The sequence below is a fragment of the Danaus plexippus genome, chromosome 31 (assembly GCF_018135715.1).
Source record: "Danaus plexippus chromosome 31, MEX_DaPlex, whole genome shotgun sequence".
NCBI lineage: Eukaryota > Metazoa > Arthropoda > Insecta > Lepidoptera > Nymphalidae > Danaus > Danaus plexippus.
The window spans coordinates 32,685-55,177 of record NC_083558.1 but is presented as its reverse complement, the minus strand read 5'-3'; the positions used below and the strand labels follow the sequence as shown (position 1 = coordinate 55,177).

The following is a 22,493-nucleotide window of genomic DNA, read 5'->3' as shown; positions in this document are numbered from 1 at the left end:
AGCTATCTCTCTACAAGACTCAGGCCTGTCCAGAACTAGCATCAGTTCATTCTTGGAGGAGTCTTAGTAGGTTCTTTTCAATTTGATTATGAAGGAGGAGTCTGGACGGTGGAGGTGAGCGTTTAACGCGCGTTAGTTAGGGGCCACTTAAACCTACACCTGGGTCGCGAGCCCCAGGTACTGTTGAAGCTCCTCTCCCTGCATCATGGACCCGGCGCCCGCGCGGTGAATGATGAGACGTTTCGTCTTAAATCTGTTTCACGCAAGTTATCGTCGTTTCAAACATTTCCACCAAGTGCGGCCGACCGCCACCGTCCGAGCTGCTCCTAGGGACGTGCCATCCGACTATTAGTAAGAATAAAGTTAAGTGCCTTTTAAAATTGGTTCCGTTCAGGCTGGAGTGCGCGGACCGTTACTCCATCAGCACCTGCCGTCAAGTGGTGCTGGGATAGTGAAGTACGACCAGGAAAAACTTTGTTTTTCTTTCAGACAGACGGCGGCACTAGCATTATATGAAGCGCACCCCAACACTCTCACGCGGGGAAGGATTCCTCGACGTGACTTGTGTATTCGTTAATTAAATTTAACTTATTTAAGGTTTTTTGGTTTAAAATTAATAATAAGTCTGTTCTAGTTAAGGTTTGATTTTTTTATTGAAAACTACTGGCTTTATAAGACAACTATACTTCTTAATGATTTTTTTAGAATTCTAAATATAAATATTTATATACAGAGTCGCAGGTCAAGTCGACCCACAACCTTTAAAAGGTGACAGTTCCATGCCGAGGGAACTCCTGCTAGCGAACCCACACCTCAACCTGAACCGTCCTCCAGGGAGCGGTCTTTGAATTCCTTTCACAAAAACTACCGATTTTTTTATATATTTGTGTGGAAGACGGTTCAGATCTCATCATAAAGTCGTCAGCCGGGAGTTCCCCGGCGCCGAGTGCCGCGGATGGCAATGACTGAGCCGTTCAGTGTGTTAGTTATTTATTTCCTATGTAGTTGGCCAGCATGGTCATGTACTGCTTCCTGGTGGCGGACAGGTCGCTCTGCGTGAAGTAAACCCCACCAGCCATGCCCCCGCGGACCAGGCCCAGCGACGAAAACCCCGCGAGGTACTTGAACAGCTGAAACACGTCGCTACATTTAGTCCCAGCTTCCAGCCGCGACCTCTCCTGGCGCACGAGGACTGTGCGTCCCGCGAGGACGTGTGTTAGTTAGCTATCTATCAGCGCCACCTATCGTCCGCGTCGCTCCACCGCTCGGAGCCGCGTTGTATGCTGTGTGTCGGCATGCATTACACGTTTTGTAGAAAAGTTACATCAAAATCCATTCAGTACGAGAGCACTTCCTCAGAAGCCGCTTTAATAATAATATTAGCAGGGAGGAGGATGTTTGTTGAATTGACTTGAGACACGCTTCTTAGGTGTCTGCCTGCGGTGTACCTGAGTCGCCTTGTCTTCAGTGAGTCCGATCACAGCTCCGTCTCTCTGCAGCTCCTTCGTCAAGTCCATGCCGAGGAGTAAAGCGACGGCGCAGTGGTTCGTCTTCAACGCTTCAACGACGGACGCCGTGCAGTCCGGCCGCTGAAGAAAATCCTTTAAGGAATTGTTATAAAACTATCAAACTAAATGAAAATTGTGAAATCAAACGACATCGGTCTGTGATGAAGGAGCCGGCGCCAGACGGACGGACTGGCGATGCTCAGAACACGCCGCAACATGTAGATAATATGTAGAGAGTACATATACCTTGACCAGTACCGGCAAGCTCGGTACAAGGACGTCTCCCAGGATCTTGAGATCCTTCCTCAGCAGCTGCGAGGAGCTGAGGGAGGACACGTCGCCTCGAGCCGATAACAGCTGCAGCACCTTCGAGGACCTGGAACCAAGGCGTCCAGTTGTACTTAAGATTTATATTAATAGACAACATTGATGAGTACCTCTGACCGTCCACAGCATCTGCCAGAACAAACGAAAAAAGGAAGCTGTTATAATACTACTGACAGACTCTCAGACACATACGTGAGTCCTTCACGTCCGGCGCAACACGCGTCTCTGTTTAGTCTGCTGGGAATAAGGTTAATAGCAATCGGTTGTTACAAACAGAGGAACAAACACACACACACACAAACGCGCGCGCACACGCGCACACGCACACACGCACACACACTGCCGGTTTACACAACACTATAACAGGCGAGAGACCTCTCCTTCTGGTAGTCCGCTGGCTTTATGAGGCACTCGAGATACAACACGGCGTCCTCGTCGCTGGGAGTCGCTTTGTTCACTTCCTTGGAGAAGTTCGCGGTGTCCAGCAAGATCACACCTGCCCATACAAAAATACGAAATAAAGACAAGCTACGAGACTACGCTCAGAGGTAAAGGAGAGAACATTTGTGCGTAAAACGAAGTCACACTAAATTGAACTAAATAGTGTCCGCGTGTGTGCTTCTTTTTTATGATTGTTAATATTAATTTGTGAATGTGAAAGTGCTTCAAAGATCCTGAAAAAGTTTATCGTTTCTAGCATGAGTTGAAGCGACCTGGCTGATATGTAATGCAGCTCATCTCACTGTGTAACAAGTCGGCGGTCACGGGGTAGGCGCCGAAGAAGTCTCCGTCCTTGGCCAGCAGGTTGGTGAGGTCTCGTATCCTGTGCGTGACGAGGGTGCAGCACGAGCCCACCGTCTGTATGGTGGTGCGGATGTCGTTGAAGGACGCGTTCACCACCGGCCGGTGGTCGATGATCTCCGACACGAAGGGCGACAGGAAGTCGTACCTCCGCGACAGGAAGTGGTGGTCGGTCAGCACCACACTCATCTTACTCTTCGTCACTAACTGACGGATGTCAATGTCGTCTCTAGAATCGAGAACGACATACGATAAAAAAAATGAATATATAGGAGTCCCTCCGCGCGGATGAAGTGGACCTTGGTAATGTGACAATGAAAGTAGGACGGGGTGGACATTGATTACTGAGGATTTTTTCGTGTTTCTTTAAGACAAACTTTATTAACATTACTCACAAGTTCGAGCGCCGCGTATTCCCTCTCGCTGTCTCTTTTTTCCCCCCAGGAGCGTTAAATGTATAACGCAACCTTATTGTTAGTCGCATAAGAAGCTTCACTTCAAAAAACATTTGCTAGGAGTTCAATAAGAAGGAACTTTTCTCTTTCTCCTCATAGTGATTAAAATAATTTAAAAGAGTAACTTAATACATTATGAGTGACTTCATATAAAGAGTCTTTTAAACCCAGTCTGCTCTACGACACACAGCTAGGTTTATGAGAACACTTTGTTAAAACAAGTGTATGTGGATACGTCTTATCTCTTCAACACAATGTCTGGTAAAGTAATTATTTTTCTGTTACAATGTCCTCGGTAAGTATGAATTTAATTCTATATGCTGATCTGACACTGTACATGCATCCCAGTGGCTCACACGAGATGAGCTCCTGCTGTTTGTAGCTGGTGTCGTTCTTACATTAAGTAACACTCAGTTTCATTAAATTATGAGACACTCACCTGAATATCAGATTTGTTTCATCGATGCCGTGTTTCTTCAAACAATACACCACATCCGTCTTTATAGGATAATCATTTCTCTCCACGTCGAGGATGGGTACGAAGATATCGTCCTTGTAGCTTTCGTCTCTGTATTTTCTGGTGCAAGCTTTACATTTTATTTGGGAGTACTGCCAGTGAAGGAACGCGGCGTACACCAGAGCACTCACAGCAGAGTCCAGGTCACAACTCTCGTTGCCAAGAACTAGGGTCAACTCATTGTAATTGTTGGCTTTCTAGAACATGTTGAGATTTCGTTTTTAAAATATGGGAATAAAACGTAGGCTCGCTCGCCCTCCATCAATATTACATCTAGTGTATATGTTCAGCAGCAAAATAATAAGTGATAAAATATCTGCTTTAGGTTTAAATTAATTAAACAACTAAGCCTCTAACAACAATGATAGAAAATCTTGTCGTAGATTGAAGAAATGATAGTTAAATGGAAAATATAAATATTATGGAGCATGTTTAAATATCTATTTGAAATGAGATTTTCTAACTTTATAAATCTTCAAGTTATTATCATTTAAAACAATTTTACGAACCAATTTGGTGATCGTCGTCGTTAAGTATTCTTCCATTATAATTGTTGTTTTGTTGAAGTTACTTAGTTTTATGTAAAGTTCAATAAAATATCGTAATTGTTAATATAAAAACACATTTTGTTCCTGTTGTTTTTTTTTAAATATGACCTAAAAACACATATTATAATTTATTACATTTCAAACCAAACGTTATTAGTGTTAAAACTTCAACGTCAGTTGTCACTTGTCACTGACTGTCATTGAGTGTTGCCAGAAGAGAGCTAGTCAGTAGAAACCGCAACACAACACAAAAAGCATTAGTTGCGGAGCTACAGACGGACGGCGGATTTGGCTTTTCTAGTTGTAATGAGGTTACCTTCATTATTTTTATCATAAATACCGTCGAATTCTTGCACGTCTATTTTGTTTGGATTTAGTTGAGTAAGAAGTTCCTATTTATTTAAATAAAACTTAAATAATATTGCGAACATTTGTATCCTAGAAGATTTGGTTTAGTGGGGGCTGAGCGACGCCCACAAAACCAGCTACGTTAGTCAATTTTACGATACCAGTTAAGGGTTAAACGTGTTGCTGATGTAGTGTGAAATTATTTAGCCTTAACTGAGATCTCTCACACCGAAGTATGTTTAGCCATCTCTAGTGTCCGAAATTTAATTTCCATAAAGGTCTTCCAGGTAGATAAAACATTCGGTTCAACTTTATGTGAATACTCTTGCTAGGGCCGATGTGTTTCAAAATCTAAGGTTTTGACAAATAGAAATACAGGATGTCCTAGAATTCAACGTCAAACCGATACGGGGTGACAGGATTGATTGTAACCTTAATGTGAAAAATGAGAAAAAAAATCTATCCCACGTAGTTTGAAAAATTATGTTCATTTTAGAAAAACCTAGAAAATCGGTCAAACTATAACCATTTTCGGTTATTGTTGTTAATTTTTATTATTTTTAACTTTGGAATCGTAACCCTAAATAACATTTTTAGAACCACAGTCAAAAGTAATGACACAATTGCCCCGAGTTTTCTAGAATTAACACTATTTGTTATACTATGAATTTGAAATTTTTAAAATTATACGACTTTGAAAGGTCCTACTTTAAAAAAATGTACTAAAGTACCAAGACAAGTGCCGTTAAAAGTTCGCGCTTTGAATCAGTTATTGTATCTCGTGGCCAGCCTGTCCCCCAGACTTAAATCATCTGGATTTTATTTATTGGGGCGTTCGCAAAGAAAAAGTTTATTCAAAGCGTGTTGAGAGCGCAGCCGACCTGCGTGAACGAACTTATCAAGCTGCTGAGGACATAACTCTCCAGGATATGCCCGGTTAGTAAGTAGATCTTTTTTAAGAAGATGTAGGGCGTGTATTGATGCTGATGGGAAACGAATTTTAACATTTATTTTTATAAAAACTGTTATATCCCTATATGACTTTTATTCCAATAAACGTAGGTCAAGATTTTTCGTTATTTTATTAACTTTGACGTTGAGTTCTGGGACACCCTGTATAATAAGTTGATCCCACGACTCCGCAGGTGAATGTTCTTTTTTTTAAACTGAGCACAAGACGACGGAACTATTTTTAGTTGATTAAATGATTGCTGTAGTAAAGTGTCATCCATTAAGCGTTTATTTCCATATCACCGTGTAACCGTGTCCAATGCGTGTTCGTAGCTTGTTTCTATTCCATGAACATGCTGTAATAGATTTTCAGGTTCTCCGACAATACTAGATTTAATATAACGTAACTTTTGTACCTTGCTCAAGGACATTGCTGCTCACCAACTATGTTATCAGGTCTCGAAAGGTTGGCGAATCATCCCAACATCCATTGAAAGTGGTTAGTTCAGTTCGCGGCAACTTAACAAAGGTTCATGACTTCGCATTTTTCTTATTTGAAGATTGATGCACTTATCACTTATGATGATAGTATATCCTTTAAATCACTGACTAAACATGTATACACGTCTTCTACTAGGAAATATTCTTCGTGTTAGATATTGTAATGATTTACTGAATTGTAGCAGTAAAAAGTTTTTATGATTGTTAATATTAATTTGTGAATTGACTCACTGTTGCAAATGTAAATAAAAACTATAAGAGGGTAGTTTTTAAAAACGACTGCCAAATCTTGTAACGTGCTTAATGCAAGAGTCAGTCAATTCCCATCGTTTGGTGGAAGACTTCATCGAGTGTGCACTAAATTGTGAATATATATAGTGTGTCAACGAGGGTGTGTTTAATCTATAGCACTTTACTTGGTAAGCGTGAAATAACAACACTATATTAGTAAGAGTCCATTTAATTGAGTGTCTATTACAGTACTGAACAATAAAATCAAATGTCATAGTATTTATACCAGACACAATACTTCCCCCTTTTTTTATTTTTTATTGCGTATACACTACGATACATAACTATTTATTACAAAAATAACATTTTACACTCTAAACACATATGTTACATAGTTGTAACAACAACAAAAAATATTACTATAAATCTTTTAAAGTAACACTCAATAACATTAATTCATAACTAATTCTAGTTCACTTCACATAATCACTCGTTGAGAAGGTGAACCGCTGTTTAAGCTTTGTTACCCCGGACGCACTTCCCGAAGCTCTCGTCTCATATAGTGCGCGTAACTTTCCTTGCACTTTCTCCACGTCATGTAAGCCACGCCTGCCAGGATGCATGCGATGATGAAAAGTAGATATATTTCGTATCTTATTAGTGAAGTTTGACTTGATTCTTCTATCGCCGCTGCTGAAGAGGCGGCACTATATATTTATATTTATATTTCCTGCCCTATATTGAACTATAATGATGTGCTCGTCTATGTTTTTGCTTTTTGTTTTTCCTATTATTAGATGTATTGTAATAAATAAATTTATTTAAGAAGATGTTGTTACAAGGCGAAACGAACTGTTGACTTAATACTGCTACCGAATCTCGATATTTTAAGATTATTGTTTAGAGTTTCGCTTGCCTTATTTGGATGGGTCTCATGTTCCGCCCTTAAAGGAGTGAAAGCAGGTTTTAAACGATCTATACTGATTACTTTCTCTGTCTTCCTTTTTCGGGACAGATGCAATTTTTTTTTTTAAAGCTTTAATTAATTTAATTCCATGCATAGTACATATTAAATAACTCTAAATTTATAACTAAGTTAGTTTCTATTTTGTACTTAGTTTAAATCTTATTTATCTAATTATTACTTGTTTGTAGTTAATAAATGCAAGGACCCCGTTCGGGTAAAAGCCTCCCCCAAGGAACGCCAGTCTTCTCTGTCATTAGCTCTCTCTATCCAACTTCCGCCCGCGCACGCTACAATTTCGTCTGCCCATCTGGCCTTTGGTGTACCTCTTGATCTGGTGCCTTTTGGTCCAGACCACTTTACTGACCGTAGAGTCCATCTATCGTCCTTGTAGCGGGCTGCGTGGCCCGCCCACTTCCATTTAGCCTTCATTGCAAAAGTTAAGGCATCGCATACTTTTGTCTTCTTTCGAATGTCAACGTTCTTCATCTTATCCTTTAGTTTTATACCTAGGCAGCTTCTTTCCATTTTTCTCTGGGTAGACTGAATTTTGTTCCTGGTTTTGAGATCAAAGATCCAAGTTTGGCATCCATAGGTGAGGCACGGTAGAAGTCCTGTATCCATGACTATTTTCTTGGCCTGTAGCGGAAGTTGTGATTTTAGTATTTCCTTATGGTACCAGAACTTGTTCCAGGTAATCGCCACTCTTCGGTTAAGTTCTTCAGTGTTCCTTTCCTTACTAAAGGAAATTTGTTTTCCTAGGTATATGTAGTGGTTGACAGACTCTAGAGGTGTGTTATTAATTGTTAAGATGGGCGTTGCTCTGCGGTTAGACATAATTTTTGTTTTATCCAGATTCATTTCCAAACCAATTTTTGTACTAACCTGGTTTAATTCGTTTATCATTTTATTTAATTGATGAGGGGTTTCCGAGAATAAAATTATGTCATCGGCAAATCTGAGATGACTTAAAAAAAATCCATTTATATTAATACCTTGATTGGACCACGGCAGCTCACTCATTACGTGTTGTAAGACGGCTATGAATGATTTTGGTGATATCGGGTCTCCTTGCCTGACACCTCTCTTTATGTTAATTACTTACTTCGCTTACTCTATCCAGTTTGACTCTGCTTGTGCTGTTATTGATATACTTTTCATTTATGTTTATTGCATTCAGCGATTCCCAGATGCTGCTCTCTGCTCTCGTGTGAGATTGAATCAAAAGCTTTTTTGTAATCAATGAAAGCCAAATACAGGGGTTTGTTAAATTCTAAATATTTTTCAATCACCTGGTCAACCACTTGGATATGATCCATCGTGCTGAAACCGCTTCTGAAACCGGCTTGTTCGATCGGTTGGTGAGCATCGATGACCGGGGCTATCCTTTCAAGTAGACTGGAGGCAAAAAGTTTATAAAAACAAGACATTAGGCTTATAGGACGGTAGTTGCCTATATCGGCTGGGTCACCTTTTTTATACAGTAGTATAATTTCCGATGTCCTCCATTGATGTGGCACAGCTTCTTCGTCAATAATTTTATTCCATAGGATAGTGATTGGAGTCAGTAGCAGATTCTTCGCAACCTTGATACATTCGTTGGTGATTCCATCCGGTCCTGGGCTTTTTTCTGGCTTGAGTCTCGTTATTTGTTTCAATACTTCATTTTCTGTAAACTGGTGTATCGGAGAGGTACCTGTGTGGCTATAGGAAACCATGTTTTGATTTTGCGTGTCTGGTTGTCTGTATAGATTAGCGTAGAAGTCAGTAGCCGCATTTATGATTTCTGTGCGAGAATTGCATTTGTTGTTGCCAGACTTGAGAAAAGGAACCCATGTTATGGCTTGGTTTAGCTCTTTATAAGCTTTTTTGGCAGATCTAGTATTATTGAGGTGTTTTTGAATAATTGTTGTTCTGTAGGTAGCGTAGCACCTTTTTGTTTCTTTATTGGTAAGTTTATACAAAGTTTTTAGTTTTTCTTTGTCAGCAACGCTTAATTTGGGCTTATTTTGTAGTTCGCTTCTTTCTTTCATGAGTTCAAGCGCTTTCGCGGATAGGATTTTGTTCTTATGTGTTCCTTTCATGTTTTTTAGGCTTATCTGGATGTAGCACAAGATTTGTTGGTAGTACTCCTCTACGTTATAGTTTTATTCTTTGCGAGTTCTGATATAAAGGTGTAGAGGTTTGTAAGGTAACTTTCCTGCTCCGCTAGAGTTTTGAGTTTGGTGGATGCATTAGAAAAATTGCGCCTACTTTTCTTTGTTGAATTTAGGTGTATTGTTGCTCTTAGTAGTCTGTGGTCCGATCCGAAAAAAAACATGGTAGTACTTCATATTTAGAGATCATATGGTGCTTCGTGGTCATGATATAATCGATTTCATTTCTTGTTTTTTATCTGGAGAGATCCATGTCCAGCGGTTTTTTGGCTTTAGTTTGAACATTGTATTTACAATTTTTAGATTGTACTCATGTGCGTATTGAATTAGTCTCGTGCCTCGATCGCTTTTGATGTCGCAACCATACTTTCCTGTAGCGGAACGTTCGTACTTTTCTGGAGCTCCGGTTCGAGCATTAAAATCGCCTATAGAAAATACGTACTCAGTAGATATCGAATCGTGAGCTTTCGCTAAGTCCTCGTAAAAAGTGTCTATTTCTTCCTGTGATGAGTTTTCAGTGGGGGCGTACGCTTGAATTACTGCAAAACACAGGTTTTCCATTTTGATTTCCAGTACGCATACTCTTTCGGATAATCCAGTAAATTTTATAATGTTATCTTTGTATTTCTTCCTTACCAGAAAGCCTACACCATATCGTCCTTTTGTTTGACCAATGTAGTAGAAGATATATTCGTCGTCCTCGATTATCCTTTCTCCTAGGCGGCGGACTTCACACAAACCTATTATATCATGTTTAATAGCTTCTAGTGCAGCTTTGATCTCAATATATTTTGATCAGTAGATAATGATCTTACGTTGGGGGTGCAGATGTAGACGGTATTTTTTGTTTTGATAATTGTTCTTGGGGGGTTTTGGTCGAACTCTCCCGCGGTGACCGGCCGTACTGGGAAATTAGGGGTTGGAAGAGGGTAAGAGGGTCCGATTTTGATTGATATGTTGTGTTGTGGTCTGATGTTTTCGATAGGCGTGGCGTTGATTCTGTCTGAGCGAGAAACAGTTTGGGCTTTTGTATTATATAATTCTTCATGTCCCCTTTATTTTTCTTAGATGGTTGTTTATTATTTTGTTGGGCATTTTGATTTTCAGGGTGGAACGTCTCCGGGGACTCTGATAGGTTTCTTTTGCTTGGCTGTATCTGTGGGGGATTTTTGTTGCTCAGTATAATAATTTTGTCGTATTTTATAAAAGCGGTATTTCCTGCATCTTTTTCCTTTTTGTAGTTGGACTTGCAGCTCTTTACGCTTATTCAGGACTTCGATTGGGTAGTCTTCCTAAAAGTAATAAGAAGTACTTTTAAGGTTTCGTTTGTTTTTTTGTATTTTTATTTTGAAACCTAAGGTGTTGAATGTTATAACTATCGGTCGAACTTTTTCGCCCTTCTTCCCCAACCTTCTAACAGCTTCTATGTTATAATCTTCGCATGAAATTTTTATGTATGTCTTTAAAAAGAATCAGATTTTTGCGTCTAAACCGTCTTTCTAGGTTGTTTATTTTATTTGATTGCTCTTTTATTTTTCCCTCCAAAAGCTCGTTTTTCAGTTCTAAGTTACTGAACTTCTCGCTGAGGCTGTTGATTATTGTGCATTTAATATCTTCTTTCATCTCCAGCATATCCTGTTTTTGCTGCTTTATATCTTGCTGCATGTTGATTAACATATTTTTTATTTCGTCCATGTTTAGGTTTTACTACGCTTAGCGCCCTCTATGGGAACAGGTAAGTAGTTCTTGTTTAAGTGGCGATCGAGTTGTATAAGCGTATGAATGTTGTGAGATAACGAAGTGGACGTCAAGCTAGGGTCTGTCTAAGAAGTTCTGATGGATCCTCATAGATGGCGCTGATAGGTACATTGATCGGTGATTTAGGAACGGAGATTTATTACGATTACTTAGCACTTTTGAGGTTACAGTTTTTGGTGCTTTTGTTTTATTCACTGTTTTAATGTAATTCTAGTTTCCGTTCTGTCGTACACTTTACACTACAGCCACCACATCATTATTTTGCCCTTTAACGGTGATATGTTCTTGGTCTCCTGTGAATTTTTAGTGACATTTGGTAGAACGATTTTGTGCACTTTTTAGTCTATTATATTGTACATACACTATGTTCTATATGTTATTCGAAGTAGTTTGAGCACTGGTTTTATATTTTGATTTTAACACTTTACTTTGGAAAACTTAAATAATTTTAAAACTTATTTAATAGCGAGTACGATGTTGACAGTGTCCGATTCCTACTTCTTCCCCTTAGATGCAGACAGATGCAATATTCGCTATTTTTCTTCTGAGTGATTGGAGAATAATTTCGTTAGGTTTTCTGCTGTAAGGGGCTGAAAGAAATCCCCCGGTAATCTTATTGCTTCTCCATAAACCATTTCGGACTCGCTTATATGCGTATCACCTCTCAAACTCGCTTGAAGGCCTAGTAATACAGATGGTAACTCGGAAACCCACTGTTCTGTATTACCTCTACACATTAGAGATTTTTTTAATGAGTGATGTCAACGTTCTATAAGTCCATTGGATTGTGGGTGATAGGCAGTAGTTCTAAGCTTGTTAATACCCATACCCATAGCTAATTGTCTCAATAAATTAGATTCAAATTGGCGTCCTTGATCTGTTGTCAGTTTTAACGGATATTCAAATCTTGCAATCCATCCGGAATATGGTGTCAGCAGAAATATCTTTCTTGTATATCAGAAATGTCTTTCTATCCGTTATGGTAACAATACACCGATAACCGTTGCAGTATGTTAAAGGTCCTACTATGTATATCCATGTGTAAATGTTCAAACCTGTCGCTATTTATAAAATGTCCAAACGGTGACGTAGTATGTCTATGTAATTTTGATTTATGACATTTTAAACATTCCTTTGTCCAATTATTAATATCTTCATTCATTCCCTTCCAAAAGTAACGATCTTGCATCATCTTTCGCGATGCGCTCGTGCCGGGGTGACTGACTTCATGTAACGCGTTGAAAGCTGACACTCGAAATTGTTCGGGCAAATAAACACGTGCTCTTTGTCCAGATACCTCGCAATATAGAGGTTTATTGCAATGTGGCAATAAAATTTGTTTGAAATTCAGATTTTTAGATTTCATTACATTTTTTAATTCGCCTCCCTCACGTTGCAGGTTAGCTAAATCCTCGTAATCAATGGGTGACGGCAACTCTATTGCCGATATTCGCGAAAGGGTGTCGGCAACCATGTTTTGCGCTCCACTAATATGTTTTATATTATTACAGAATGGCATTATAAAATCCAAGTGTCGGATTCGCCTTGGTGTATCATTCTTACCAACTTTATTATTTGCTAAGGAATAAACTGCAGGCTCATGATCCGTGTACACAGCTAGTGGCCTGGCGCCTGCCTTGTATTAGAGATCGAAAGTGTTTAATAGCCATATATATTGCTAATAATTCTCTGTCATATTAGCTGTAACGTTGTTGAGTTTCGCTTAATTTATTTGAAAAAAATCCTAATGATCTCCATGAATAGTAGATTGTATAAACACCGCCTGCGCTAGTATTCCAGCAGTCTGTCATCTGTCATCAGCGCTATCGGACAGTCCGGTGCTGGACAGGACAGGGTAACGGCGTTTTTAATGCCTGGCTTACACAGTTCAAACGCTCCGATAGATCCTCCTGTCCACGGAATTAAACTTTTCTCTTTTTTTATGGCGTTATGTAAAAATATGTTTAATTTTGCGTATATTTCAGCGGCTTTAGGTATATGACGGCTATAAAAGTTTATCATTCCGGGAAACCAACGTTATTGGTCAACCGTTTCCGGTCTCGTAAGTTCCTATATAACCTCAACTTGCTCTTCAAATGGTTTCAGTCCTTCTTTCGATACTCGAAATCCCGGAAGACTTAACTCAGGTTTTCCGAGCTCGCATTTAACTAAGTTAATAGTTATACCGTACTTACTAAGACAATCTAGTCCATGTCTAACGTGCTCCTTATGTTCCGACATTGAGTTTGATGTAATAATGACGTTCTCGATATAAAGTTTAAAACCCCTAATACTTTAGCTTTAATTAATTTAATTTAATTCCATGCATAGTACATATTAAATAACTCTAAATTAATAACTAAGTTAGTTTCTATTTTGTACTTAGTTTAAATCTTATTTATCTAATTATTACTTGTTTGTAGTTAATAAATGCATGGACCCCGTTCGGGTAAAAGCCTCCCCCAAGGAACGCCAGTCTTCTCTGTCATTAGCTCTCTCTATCCAACTTCCGCCCGCGCACGCTAATATTTCGTCTGCGCATGTGGCCTTTGGTCTACCTCTTGATCTGGTGCCTTTTGGTCCAGACCACTTTACTGACCGGAGAGTCCATCTATCGTCCTTGTAGCGGGCTGCGTGGCCCGCCCACTGCCATTTAGCCTTCATTGCAAAAGTTAAGGCATCGCATACTTTTGTCTTCTTTCGAATGTCAACGTTCTTCATCTTATCCTTTAGTTTTATACCTAGACAGCTTCTTTCCATTTTTCTCTGGGTAGTCTGAATTTTGTTCCTGGTTTTGAGATCAAAGATCCAAGTTTGGCATCCATAGGTGAGGCACGGTAGAAGTCCTGTATCCATGACTATTTTCTTGGCCTGTAGCGGAAGTTGTGATTTTAGTATTTCCTTATGGTACCAGAACTTGTTCCAGGTAATCGCCACTCTTCGGTTAAGTTCTCCAGTGTTCCTTTCCTTACTAAAGGAAATTTGTTTTCCTAGGTATATGTAGTGGTTGACAGACTCTAGAGGTGTGTTATTAATGTTAAGATGGGCGTTGCTTTGCTGTTAGACATAATTTTTGTTTTATCCAGATTCATTTCCAAACCAATTTTTGTACTAACCTGGTTTAATTCGTTTATCATTTTATTTAATTGGTGAGGGGTCACCGAGAATAAAATTATGTCATCGGCAAATCTGAGATGACTTAAAAAAAATCCATTTATATTAATACCTTGATTGGACCATGGCAGCTCACTCATTGCGTGTTGTAAGACGGCTATGAATAATTTTGGTGATATCGGGTCTCCTTGCCTGACACCTCTCTTTATGTTAATTACTTCGCCTGCTCTATCCAGTTTGACTCTGCTTGTGCTGTTATTGATATACTTTTCATTTATGTTTATTGCATTCAGCGATTCCCAGATGCTCTCGTGTGAGATTGAATCAAAAGCCTTTTTGTAATCAATGAAAGCCAAATACAGGGGTTTGTTAAATTCTAAATATTTTTTAATCACCTGGTCAACCACTTGGATATGATCCATCGTGCTGAAACCGCTTCTGAAACCGGCTTGTTCGATCGGTTGGTGAGCATCGATGACCGGGGCTATCCTTTCAAATAGACTGGAGGCAAAAAGTTTATAAAAACAAGACATTAGGCTTATAGGACGGTAGTTGCCTATATCGGCTGGGTCACCTTTTTTATACAGTAGTATAATTTCCGATGTCCTTTATTGATGTAGCACAGCTTCTTCGTCAAGTATTTTATTCCATAGGATAGTGATTGGAGTCAGTAGCAGATTCTTCGCAACCTTGATACATTCGTTGGTGATTCCATCCGGTCCTGGGCTTTTTTCTGGCTTGAGTCTCGTTATTTGTTTCAATACTTCATTTTCTGTAAACTGGTGTATCGGAGAGGTACCTGTGTGGCTATAGGAAACCATGTTTTGATTTTGCGTGTCTGGTTGTCTGTATAGATTAGCGTAGAAGTCAGTAGCCGCATTTATGATTTCTGTGCGAGAATTGCATTGTTGTTGCCAGCCTTGAGAAAAGAAACCCATGTTTTGGCTTGATTTAGCTCTTTATAAGCTTTTTTGGCAGATCTAGTATTATTGAGGTGTTTTTGAATAATTGTTGTTCTGTAGGTAGCGTAGCACCTTTTTGTTTCTTTATTGGTAAGTTTATACAAAGTTTTTAGTTTTTCTTTGTCAGCAACGCTTAATTTGGGCTTATTTTGTAGTTCGCTTCTTTCTTTTATGAGTTCAAGCGCTTTCGCGGATAGGATTTTGTTCTTATGTGTTCCTTTCATGTTTTTTAGGCTTATCTGGATGTAGCACATGATTTGTTTTTAGTACTCCTCTACGTTATAGTTTTTTTCTTTGTGAGTTCTGGTATAAAGGTGTAGAGGTTTGTAAGGTAACTTTCCTGCTCCTCTAGAGTTTTTAGCTTGGTGGATGCATTAGAAAAATTGCGCCTACTTTTCTTTGTTGAATTTAGGTGTATTGTTGCTCTTAGTAGTTTGTGGTCCGATCCGAAAAAAAACATGGTAGTACTTCATATTTAGAGATCATATGGTGCTTCGTGGTCATGGTATAATCGATTTCATTTCTTGTTTTTTTATCTGGAGAGATCCATGTCCAGCGGTTTTTTGGCTTTAGTTTGAACATTGTATTTACAATTTTTAGATTGTACTCATGTGCGTATTGAATTAGTCTCGTGCCTCGATCGCTTCTGATGTCGCAACCATACTTTCCTGTAGCGGAACGTTCGTACTTTTCTGGAGCTCCGATTCGAACATTAAAATCGCCTATAGAAAATACGTACTCAGTAGATATCGAATCGTGAGCTTTCGCTAAGTCCTCGTAAAAACTGTCTATTTCTTCCTGTGATGAGTTTTCAGTGGGGGCGTACGCTTGAATTACTGCAAAACACAGGTTTTCCATTTTGATTTCCAGTACGCATACTCTTTCGGATAATCCAGTAAATTTTATAATGTTATCTTTGTATTTCTTCCTTACTAGAAAGCCTACACCATATCGTCCTTTTGTTTGACCAATGTAGTAGAAGATATATTCGTCGTCCTCGATTATCCTTCCTCCTAGGCGGCGGACTTCACACAAACCTATTATATCATGTTTAATAGCTCCTAGTGCAGCTTTGAGCTCAATATATTTTTGATCAGTAGATAATGATCTAACGTTGAGGGTGCAGATGTAGACGGTATTTTTTGTTTTGATAATTGTTCTTGGGGGGTTTTGGTCGAACTCTCCCGCGGTGACCGGCCGTACTGGGAGATTAAGGGTTGGAAGAGGGTCCGATTTTGATTGCTATGTTGTGTTATGGTCTGATGTCTTCGATTGGCGTGGCGTTGATTCTGTCTGAGCGAGAAACAGTTTGGGCTTTTGTATTATATAATTCTTCATGTCCCCTTTATTTTTCTGAGATGGTTGTTTATTATTTTGTTGGGCATTTTGATTTTCAGGGTGGAACGTCTCCGGGGACTTTGATAGGTTTCTTTTGCTTGGCTGTATCAGTGGGGGATTTTTGTTGCTCAGTATAATAATTTTGTCGTATTTTATAAAAGCGGTATTTCCTGCATCTTTTTCTTTTTGTAGTTGGACTTGCAGCTCTTTACGCTTATTCAGGACTTCGATTGGGTAGTCTTCTTTAAAGTAATAAGAAGTACTTTTAAGGTTTTGTTTGTTTTTTTGTATTTTTATTTTGAAACCTAAGGTGTTGAATGTTATAACTATCGGTCGAACTTTTTCGCCCTTCTTCCCCAACCTTCTAACAGCTTCTCTGTTATAATCTTCGCATGAAATTTTTATGTATGTCTTTATAATATTGATTACCATTTTTTCTAGTTCTTCGTACGACTTTTCTTTCTCTTCTACGCCAAAAAGAATCAGATTTTTGCGTCTAAACCGTCTTTCTAGGTTGTTAATTTTATTTGATTACTCTTTTATTTTTTCCTCCATAAGCTCGTTTTTCAGTTCTAAGTTACTGAACTTCTCGCTGAGGCTGTTGATTATTGTGCATTTAATATCTTCTTTCATCTCCAGCATATCCTGTTTTTGCTGCTTTATATCTTGCTGCATGTTGATTAACATATTTTTTATTTCGTCCATGTTTAGGTTTTACTACGCTTAGCGCCCTCTATGGGAACAGGTAAGTAGTTCTTGTTTAAGTGGCGATCGAGTTGTATAAGCGTATGAATGTTGTGAGATAACGAAGTGGACGTCAAGCTAGGGTCTGTCTAAGAAGTTCTGATGGATCCTCATAGATGGCGCTGATAGGTACATTGATCGGTGATTTAGGAACGGAGATTTATTACGATTACTTAGCACTTTTGAGGTTACAGTTTTTGGTGCTTTTGTTTTATTCACTGTTTTAATGTAATTCTAGTTTCCGTTCTGTCGTACACTTTACACTACAGCCACCACATCATTATTTTGCCCTTTAACGGTGATATGTTCTTGGTCTCCTGTGAATTTTTAGTGACATTTGGTAGAACGATTTTGTGCACTTTTTAGTCTATTATATTGTACATACACTATGTTCTATATGTTATTCGAAGTAGTTTGAGCACTGGTTTTATATTTTGATTTTAACACTTTACTTTGGAACACTTAAATAATTTTAAAACTTATTTAATAGCGAGTACGATGTTGACAGTGTCCGATTCCTACTTCTTCCCCTTAGATGCAGACAGATGCAATATTCGCTATTTTTCTTCTGAGTGATTGGAGAATAATTTCGTTGTCCGAGGTTTTCTGCTGTATGGGCTGAAAGAAATTCCCCGGTAATCTTATTGCTTCTCCATAAAGCATTTCGGACTCGCTTATTTGCGTATCATCTCTCAAAATCATTCGAAGGCCTAGTAATACAGATGGTAACTCGGAAACCCGCTGTTCTGTATTACCTCTACACATTAGAGATGTTTTTAATGAGTGATGCCAACGTTCTGTAAGTCCATTGGATTGTGGATGATATGCAGTAGTTCTAAGCTTGTTAATACCCATTCTATTAGCTAATTGTCTCAATAAATTAGATTCAAATTGGCGCCCTTGATCTGTTGTTAGTTTTAACGGATATCCAAATCTTGCAATCCACCCGGAATATGGTGTCAGCAAAAATATCTTTCTTGTATATCAGAAATTTGTTTCTATCCGTCATGGTAACAATACACCGACGACCGTTGCAGTATGTTTAAGGTCCTACTATGTATATTCATGTGTAAATGTTCAAACCTGTCGCTATTTATAAAATGTCCAAACGGTGACGTAGTATGTCTATGTAATTTTGATTTTTGACATTTTAAACATGCCTTTGTCCAATTATTAACATCTTTATTCATTCCCTTCCAAAAGTAACGATCTTGCATTATCTTCGCGATTCGCGCGTGCCGGGTGACTGACTTCATGTAACGCGTTGAAAGCTGATATTCGAAATCGTTCGGGCAAATAAACACGTGCTCTCTGTCCAGATACCTCGCGATATAGAGGTTCATTGCAATGTGGCAATAAAATTTGTTTGAAATTCAGATTTTTAGATTTCATTAGATTTTTTAATTCGTCATCCCCACGTTGCAGGTTAGCTAAATCCTCGTAATCAATGGGTGACGGCAACTCTATTGCCGATATTCGCGAAAAGGTGTCGGCAACAATATTTTGCGCTCCACTAATATGTTTTATATTATTACAGAATGGCATTATAAAATCTAAGTGTCGGATTCACCTTGGTGTATCATTCTTACTAACTTTATTATTTGCTAAGGAATACACTGCAGGCTCATGATCCGTATACACAGCTAGTGGCCTGCCTTGTGTTGGCCATGTATATTGCTAATAATTCTCTATCATATGAGCTGTGACGTCGTTGAGTTTCGCTTAATTTATTTGAAAAAAATCCTAATGACCTCCATGAATTACCTTCTCTTTGTTGTAAAACAGAGCCTGCACTAGTATTCCTGCAGTCTGTCATCTGTCATCAGCGCTATCGGACAGTCCGGTGCTGGACAGGACAAGCTAACAGTGTTTTTAATGCCTCGCTTACACAGTTCAAATGCTTCGATAGATCCTCCTGTCCGCGGAATTAAACTTTTGTCTTTTTATGGCGTTATGTCAAAATATGTTTAATTTTGCGTATATTTCAGCGGCTTTAGGCATATGACGGCTATAAAAGTTTATCATTCCGGGAAACCAACTTTATCGGTCAACCGTTTCCGGTCTCGGAAATTCCTATATAACCTCAACTTGCTCTTCAAATGGTTTCAGTCCTACTTTCGATACTCGAAATCCCGGAAGACTTAACTCAGGTTTTCCGAACTCGCATTTAACTAAGTTAATAGTTACACCGTACTTACTAAGACGATCTAGTCCATGTCTAATGTGCTCCTTATGTTCCGATGTTGAGTTTGATGCAATAATCACGTTCTCGATATAAAGTTTAAAACCCCTAATACTTAAGCTTTAATTAATTTAATTTAATTCCATGCATAGTACATATTAAATAACTCTAAATTAATAACTAAGTTAGTAAATATATTGTACTTAGTTTAAATCTTATTTATCTAATTATTACTTGTTTGTAGTTAATAAATGCATGGACCCCGTTCGGGTAAAAGCCTCTCCCAAGGAACGCGAGTCTTCTCTGTCATTAGGCGCAGGGCTGTCTCTCTTTATCCAACTTCCGCCCGCGCACGCTACAATTTCGTCTGCCCATCTGGCCTTTGGTCTACCTCTTGGTCTGGTGCCTTTTGGTCCAGACCACTTTACTGACCGTAGAGTCCATCTATCGTCCTTGTAGCGGGCTGCGTGGCCCGCCCACTTCCATTTAGCCTTCATTGCAAAAGTTAAGGCATCGCGTACTTTTGTCTTCTTTCGAATGTCAACGTTCTTCATCTTATCCTTTAGTTTTATACCTTGGCAGCTTCTTTCCATTTTTCTCTGGGTAGACTGAATTTTGTTCCTGGTTTTGAGATCAAAGATCCAAGTTTGGCATCCATAGGTGAGGCACGGTAGAAGTCCTGTATCCATGACTATTTTCTTGGCCTGTAGCGGAAGTTGTGATTTTAGTATTTCCTTATGGTACCAGAACTTGTTCCAAGTAATCGCCACTCTTCGGTTAAGTTCTTCAGTGTTCCTTTCCTTACTAAAGGAAATTTGTTTTCCTAGGTATATGTAGTGGTTGACAGACTCTAGAGGTGTGTTATTAATTGTTAAGATGGGCGTTGCTCTGCGGTTAGACATAATTTTTGTTTTATCCAGATTCATTTCCAAACCAATTTTTGTACTAACCTGGTTTAATTCGTTTATCATTTTATTTAATTGGTGAGGGGTTTCCGAGAATAAAATTATGTCATCGGCAAATCTGAGATGACTTAAAAAAAATCCATTTATATTAATACCTTGATTGGACCATGGCAGCTCACTCATTACTTGTTGTAAGACGGCTATGAATAATTTTGGTGATATCGGGTCTCCTTGCCTGACACCTCTCTTTATGCTAATTACTTCGCCTACTCTGTCCAGTTTGACTCTACTTGTGCTGTTATTGATATACTTTTCATTTATGTTTATTGCATTCAGCGATTCCCAGATGCTGCTCTCTGCTCTCGTGTGAGATTGAATCAAAAGCTTTTTTGTAATCAATGAAAGCCAAACACAGGGGTTTGTTAAATTCTAAATATTTTTCAATCACCTGGTCAACCACTTGGATATGATCCATCGTGCTGAAACCGCTTCTGAAACCGGCTTTTTCGATCGGTTGGTGAGCATCGATGACCGGGGCTATCCTTTCAAGTAGACTGGAGGCAAAAAGTTTATAAAAACAAGACATTAGGCTTATAGGACGGTAGTTGCCTATATCGGCTGGGTCACCTTTTTTATACAGTAGTATAATTTCCGATGTCATCCATTGATGTGGCACAGCTTCTTCGTCAAGTATTTTATTCCATAGGATAGTGATTGGAGTCAGTAGCAGATTCTTCGCAACCTTGATACATTCGTTGGTGATTCCATCCGGTCCTGGGCTTTTTTCTGGCTTGAGTCTCGTTATTTGTTTCAATACTTCATTTTCTGTAAACTGGTGTATCGGAGAGGTACCTGTGTGGCTATAGGAAACCATGTTTTGATTTTGCGTGTCTGGTTGTCTGTATAGATTAGCGTAGAAGTCAGTAGCCGCATTTATGATTTCTGTGCGAGAATTGCATTGTTGTTGCCAGACTTGAGAAAAGGAACCCATGTTTTGGCTTGGTTTAGCTCTTTATAAGCTTTTTTGGCAGATCTAGTATTATTGAGGTGTTTTTGAATAATTGTTGTTCTGTAGGTAGCGTAGCATCTTTTTATTTCTTTATTGGTAAGTTTATACAAAGTTTTTAGTTTTTCTTTGTCAGCAACGCTTAATTTGGGCTTATTTTGTAGTTCGCTTCTTTCTTTCATGAGTTCAAGCGCTTTCGCGGATAGGATTTTGTTCTTATGTGTTCCTTTCATGATTTTAGGCTTATCTGGATGTAGCACATGATTTTTTGGTAGTACTCCTCTACGTTATAGTTTTATTCTTTGTGAGTTCTGGTATAAAGGTGTAGAGGTTTGTAAGGTACCTTTCCTGCTCCGCTAGAGTTTTTAGCTTGGCGGATGCATTAGAAAAATTTCTTCCTGTGATGAGTTTTCAGTGGGGGCGTACGCTTGAATTACCGCAAAACACAGGTTTTCCATTTTGATTTCCAGTACGCATACTCTTTCGGATAATCCAGTAAATTTTCTAATGTTATCTTTGTGTTTCCTTACTAGAAAGCCTACACCATATCGTCCTTTTGTTAGACCAATGTAGTAGAAGATATATTCGTCGTCCTCGATTATCCTTTCTCCTAGGCGGCGGACTTCACACAAACCTATTATATCATGTTTAATAGCTCCTAGTGCAGCTTTGAGCTCAATATATTTTTGATCAGTAGATAACGATCTAACGTCGAGGGTGCAGATGTAGACGGTATTTTTTGTTTTGATAATTGTTCTTGGGAGGGTTTTGGTCGAACTCTCCCGCGGTGACCGGCCGTACTGGGAGATTAGGGGTTGGAAGAGGGTCCGATTTTGATTGCTATGTTGTGTTGTGGTCTGATGTCTTCGATTGGCGTGGCGTTGATTCTGTCTGAGCGAGAAACAGTTTGGGCTTTTGTATTATATAATTCTTCATGTCCCCTTTATTTTTCTTAGATGGTTGTTTATTATTTTGTTGGGCATTTTGATTTTCAGGGTGGAACGTCTCCGGGGACTCTGATAGGTTTCTTTTGCTTGGCTGTATCTGTGGGGGATTTTTGTTGCTCAGTATAATAATTTTGTCGTATTTTATAAAAGCGGTATTTCCTGCATCTTTTTCTTTTTGTAGTTGGACTTGCAGCTCTTTACGCTTATTCAGGACTTCGATTGGGTAGTCT

General features: G+C 38.9%; 2 protein-coding genes across 3 annotated transcripts; both read right to left on the bottom strand.

The window, feature by feature from the left end:
- Positions 1-973: 973 nt before the first annotated feature.
- On the bottom strand, positions 974-4,321 carry LOC116778459 (exopolyphosphatase PRUNE1). Of its 2 annotated transcripts, none has more exons than XM_032672468.2 (7): positions 4,118-4,321; positions 3,531-3,805; positions 2,579-2,865; positions 2,211-2,331; positions 1,755-1,884; positions 1,449-1,601; positions 974-1,130 (listed from the first exon to the last, which is right to left on the bottom strand). In XM_032672468.2, exons 1-7 carry the CDS (start codon positions 4,151-4,153, stop codon positions 987-989), a joined length of 1,146 nt encoding a protein of 381 aa, XP_032528359.2. In that variant the 5' UTR covers positions 4,154-4,321; the 3' UTR covers positions 974-986. The 2 variants fall into 2 exon arrangements, with proteins under 2 accessions (XP_032528359.2, XP_061381758.1); XM_061525774.1 differs by having other exon boundaries at positions 1,449-1,589.
- A 15,314-nt stretch (positions 4,322-19,635) lies between these two features.
- Positions 19,636-21,301, bottom strand: LOC133319855 (uncharacterized). The gene is made up of 2 exons (XM_061525726.1): positions 20,759-21,301; positions 19,636-20,355 (listed from the first exon to the last, which is right to left on the bottom strand). Exons 1-2 carry the CDS (start codon positions 21,299-21,301, stop codon positions 19,636-19,638), a joined length of 1,263 nt encoding a protein of 420 aa, XP_061381710.1.
- Between the last annotated feature and the right edge of the window lie 1,192 nt (positions 21,302-22,493).

Excerpts from the sequence above, each read along its gene's own strand:
- LOC116778459 (XM_032672468.2), bottom strand. The coding sequence starts at position 4,153 with ATGGAAGAATACTTAACGACGACGATCACCAAATTG. Across the intron at positions 1,885-2,210 it reads GCGGACTACCAGAAGGAGAG|GTCCTCGAAGGTGCTGCAGC; the intron begins GTCTCTCGCCTG and ends CCTTGGTTCCAG. Across the intron at positions 1,602-1,754 it reads GCTTGCCGGTACTGGTCAAG|GATTTTCTTCAGCGGCCGGA; the intron begins GTATATGTACTC and ends AATTCCTTAAAG.
- LOC133319855 (XM_061525726.1), bottom strand. The coding sequence starts at position 21,301 with ATGGGTTCCTTTTCTCAAGTCTGGCAACAACAATGCAATTCTCGCACA. Across the intron at positions 20,356-20,758 it reads ATATCCAAGTGGTTGACCAG|GTTAGTACAAAAATTGGTTT; the intron begins GTGATTGAAAAA and ends GAATTAAACCAG.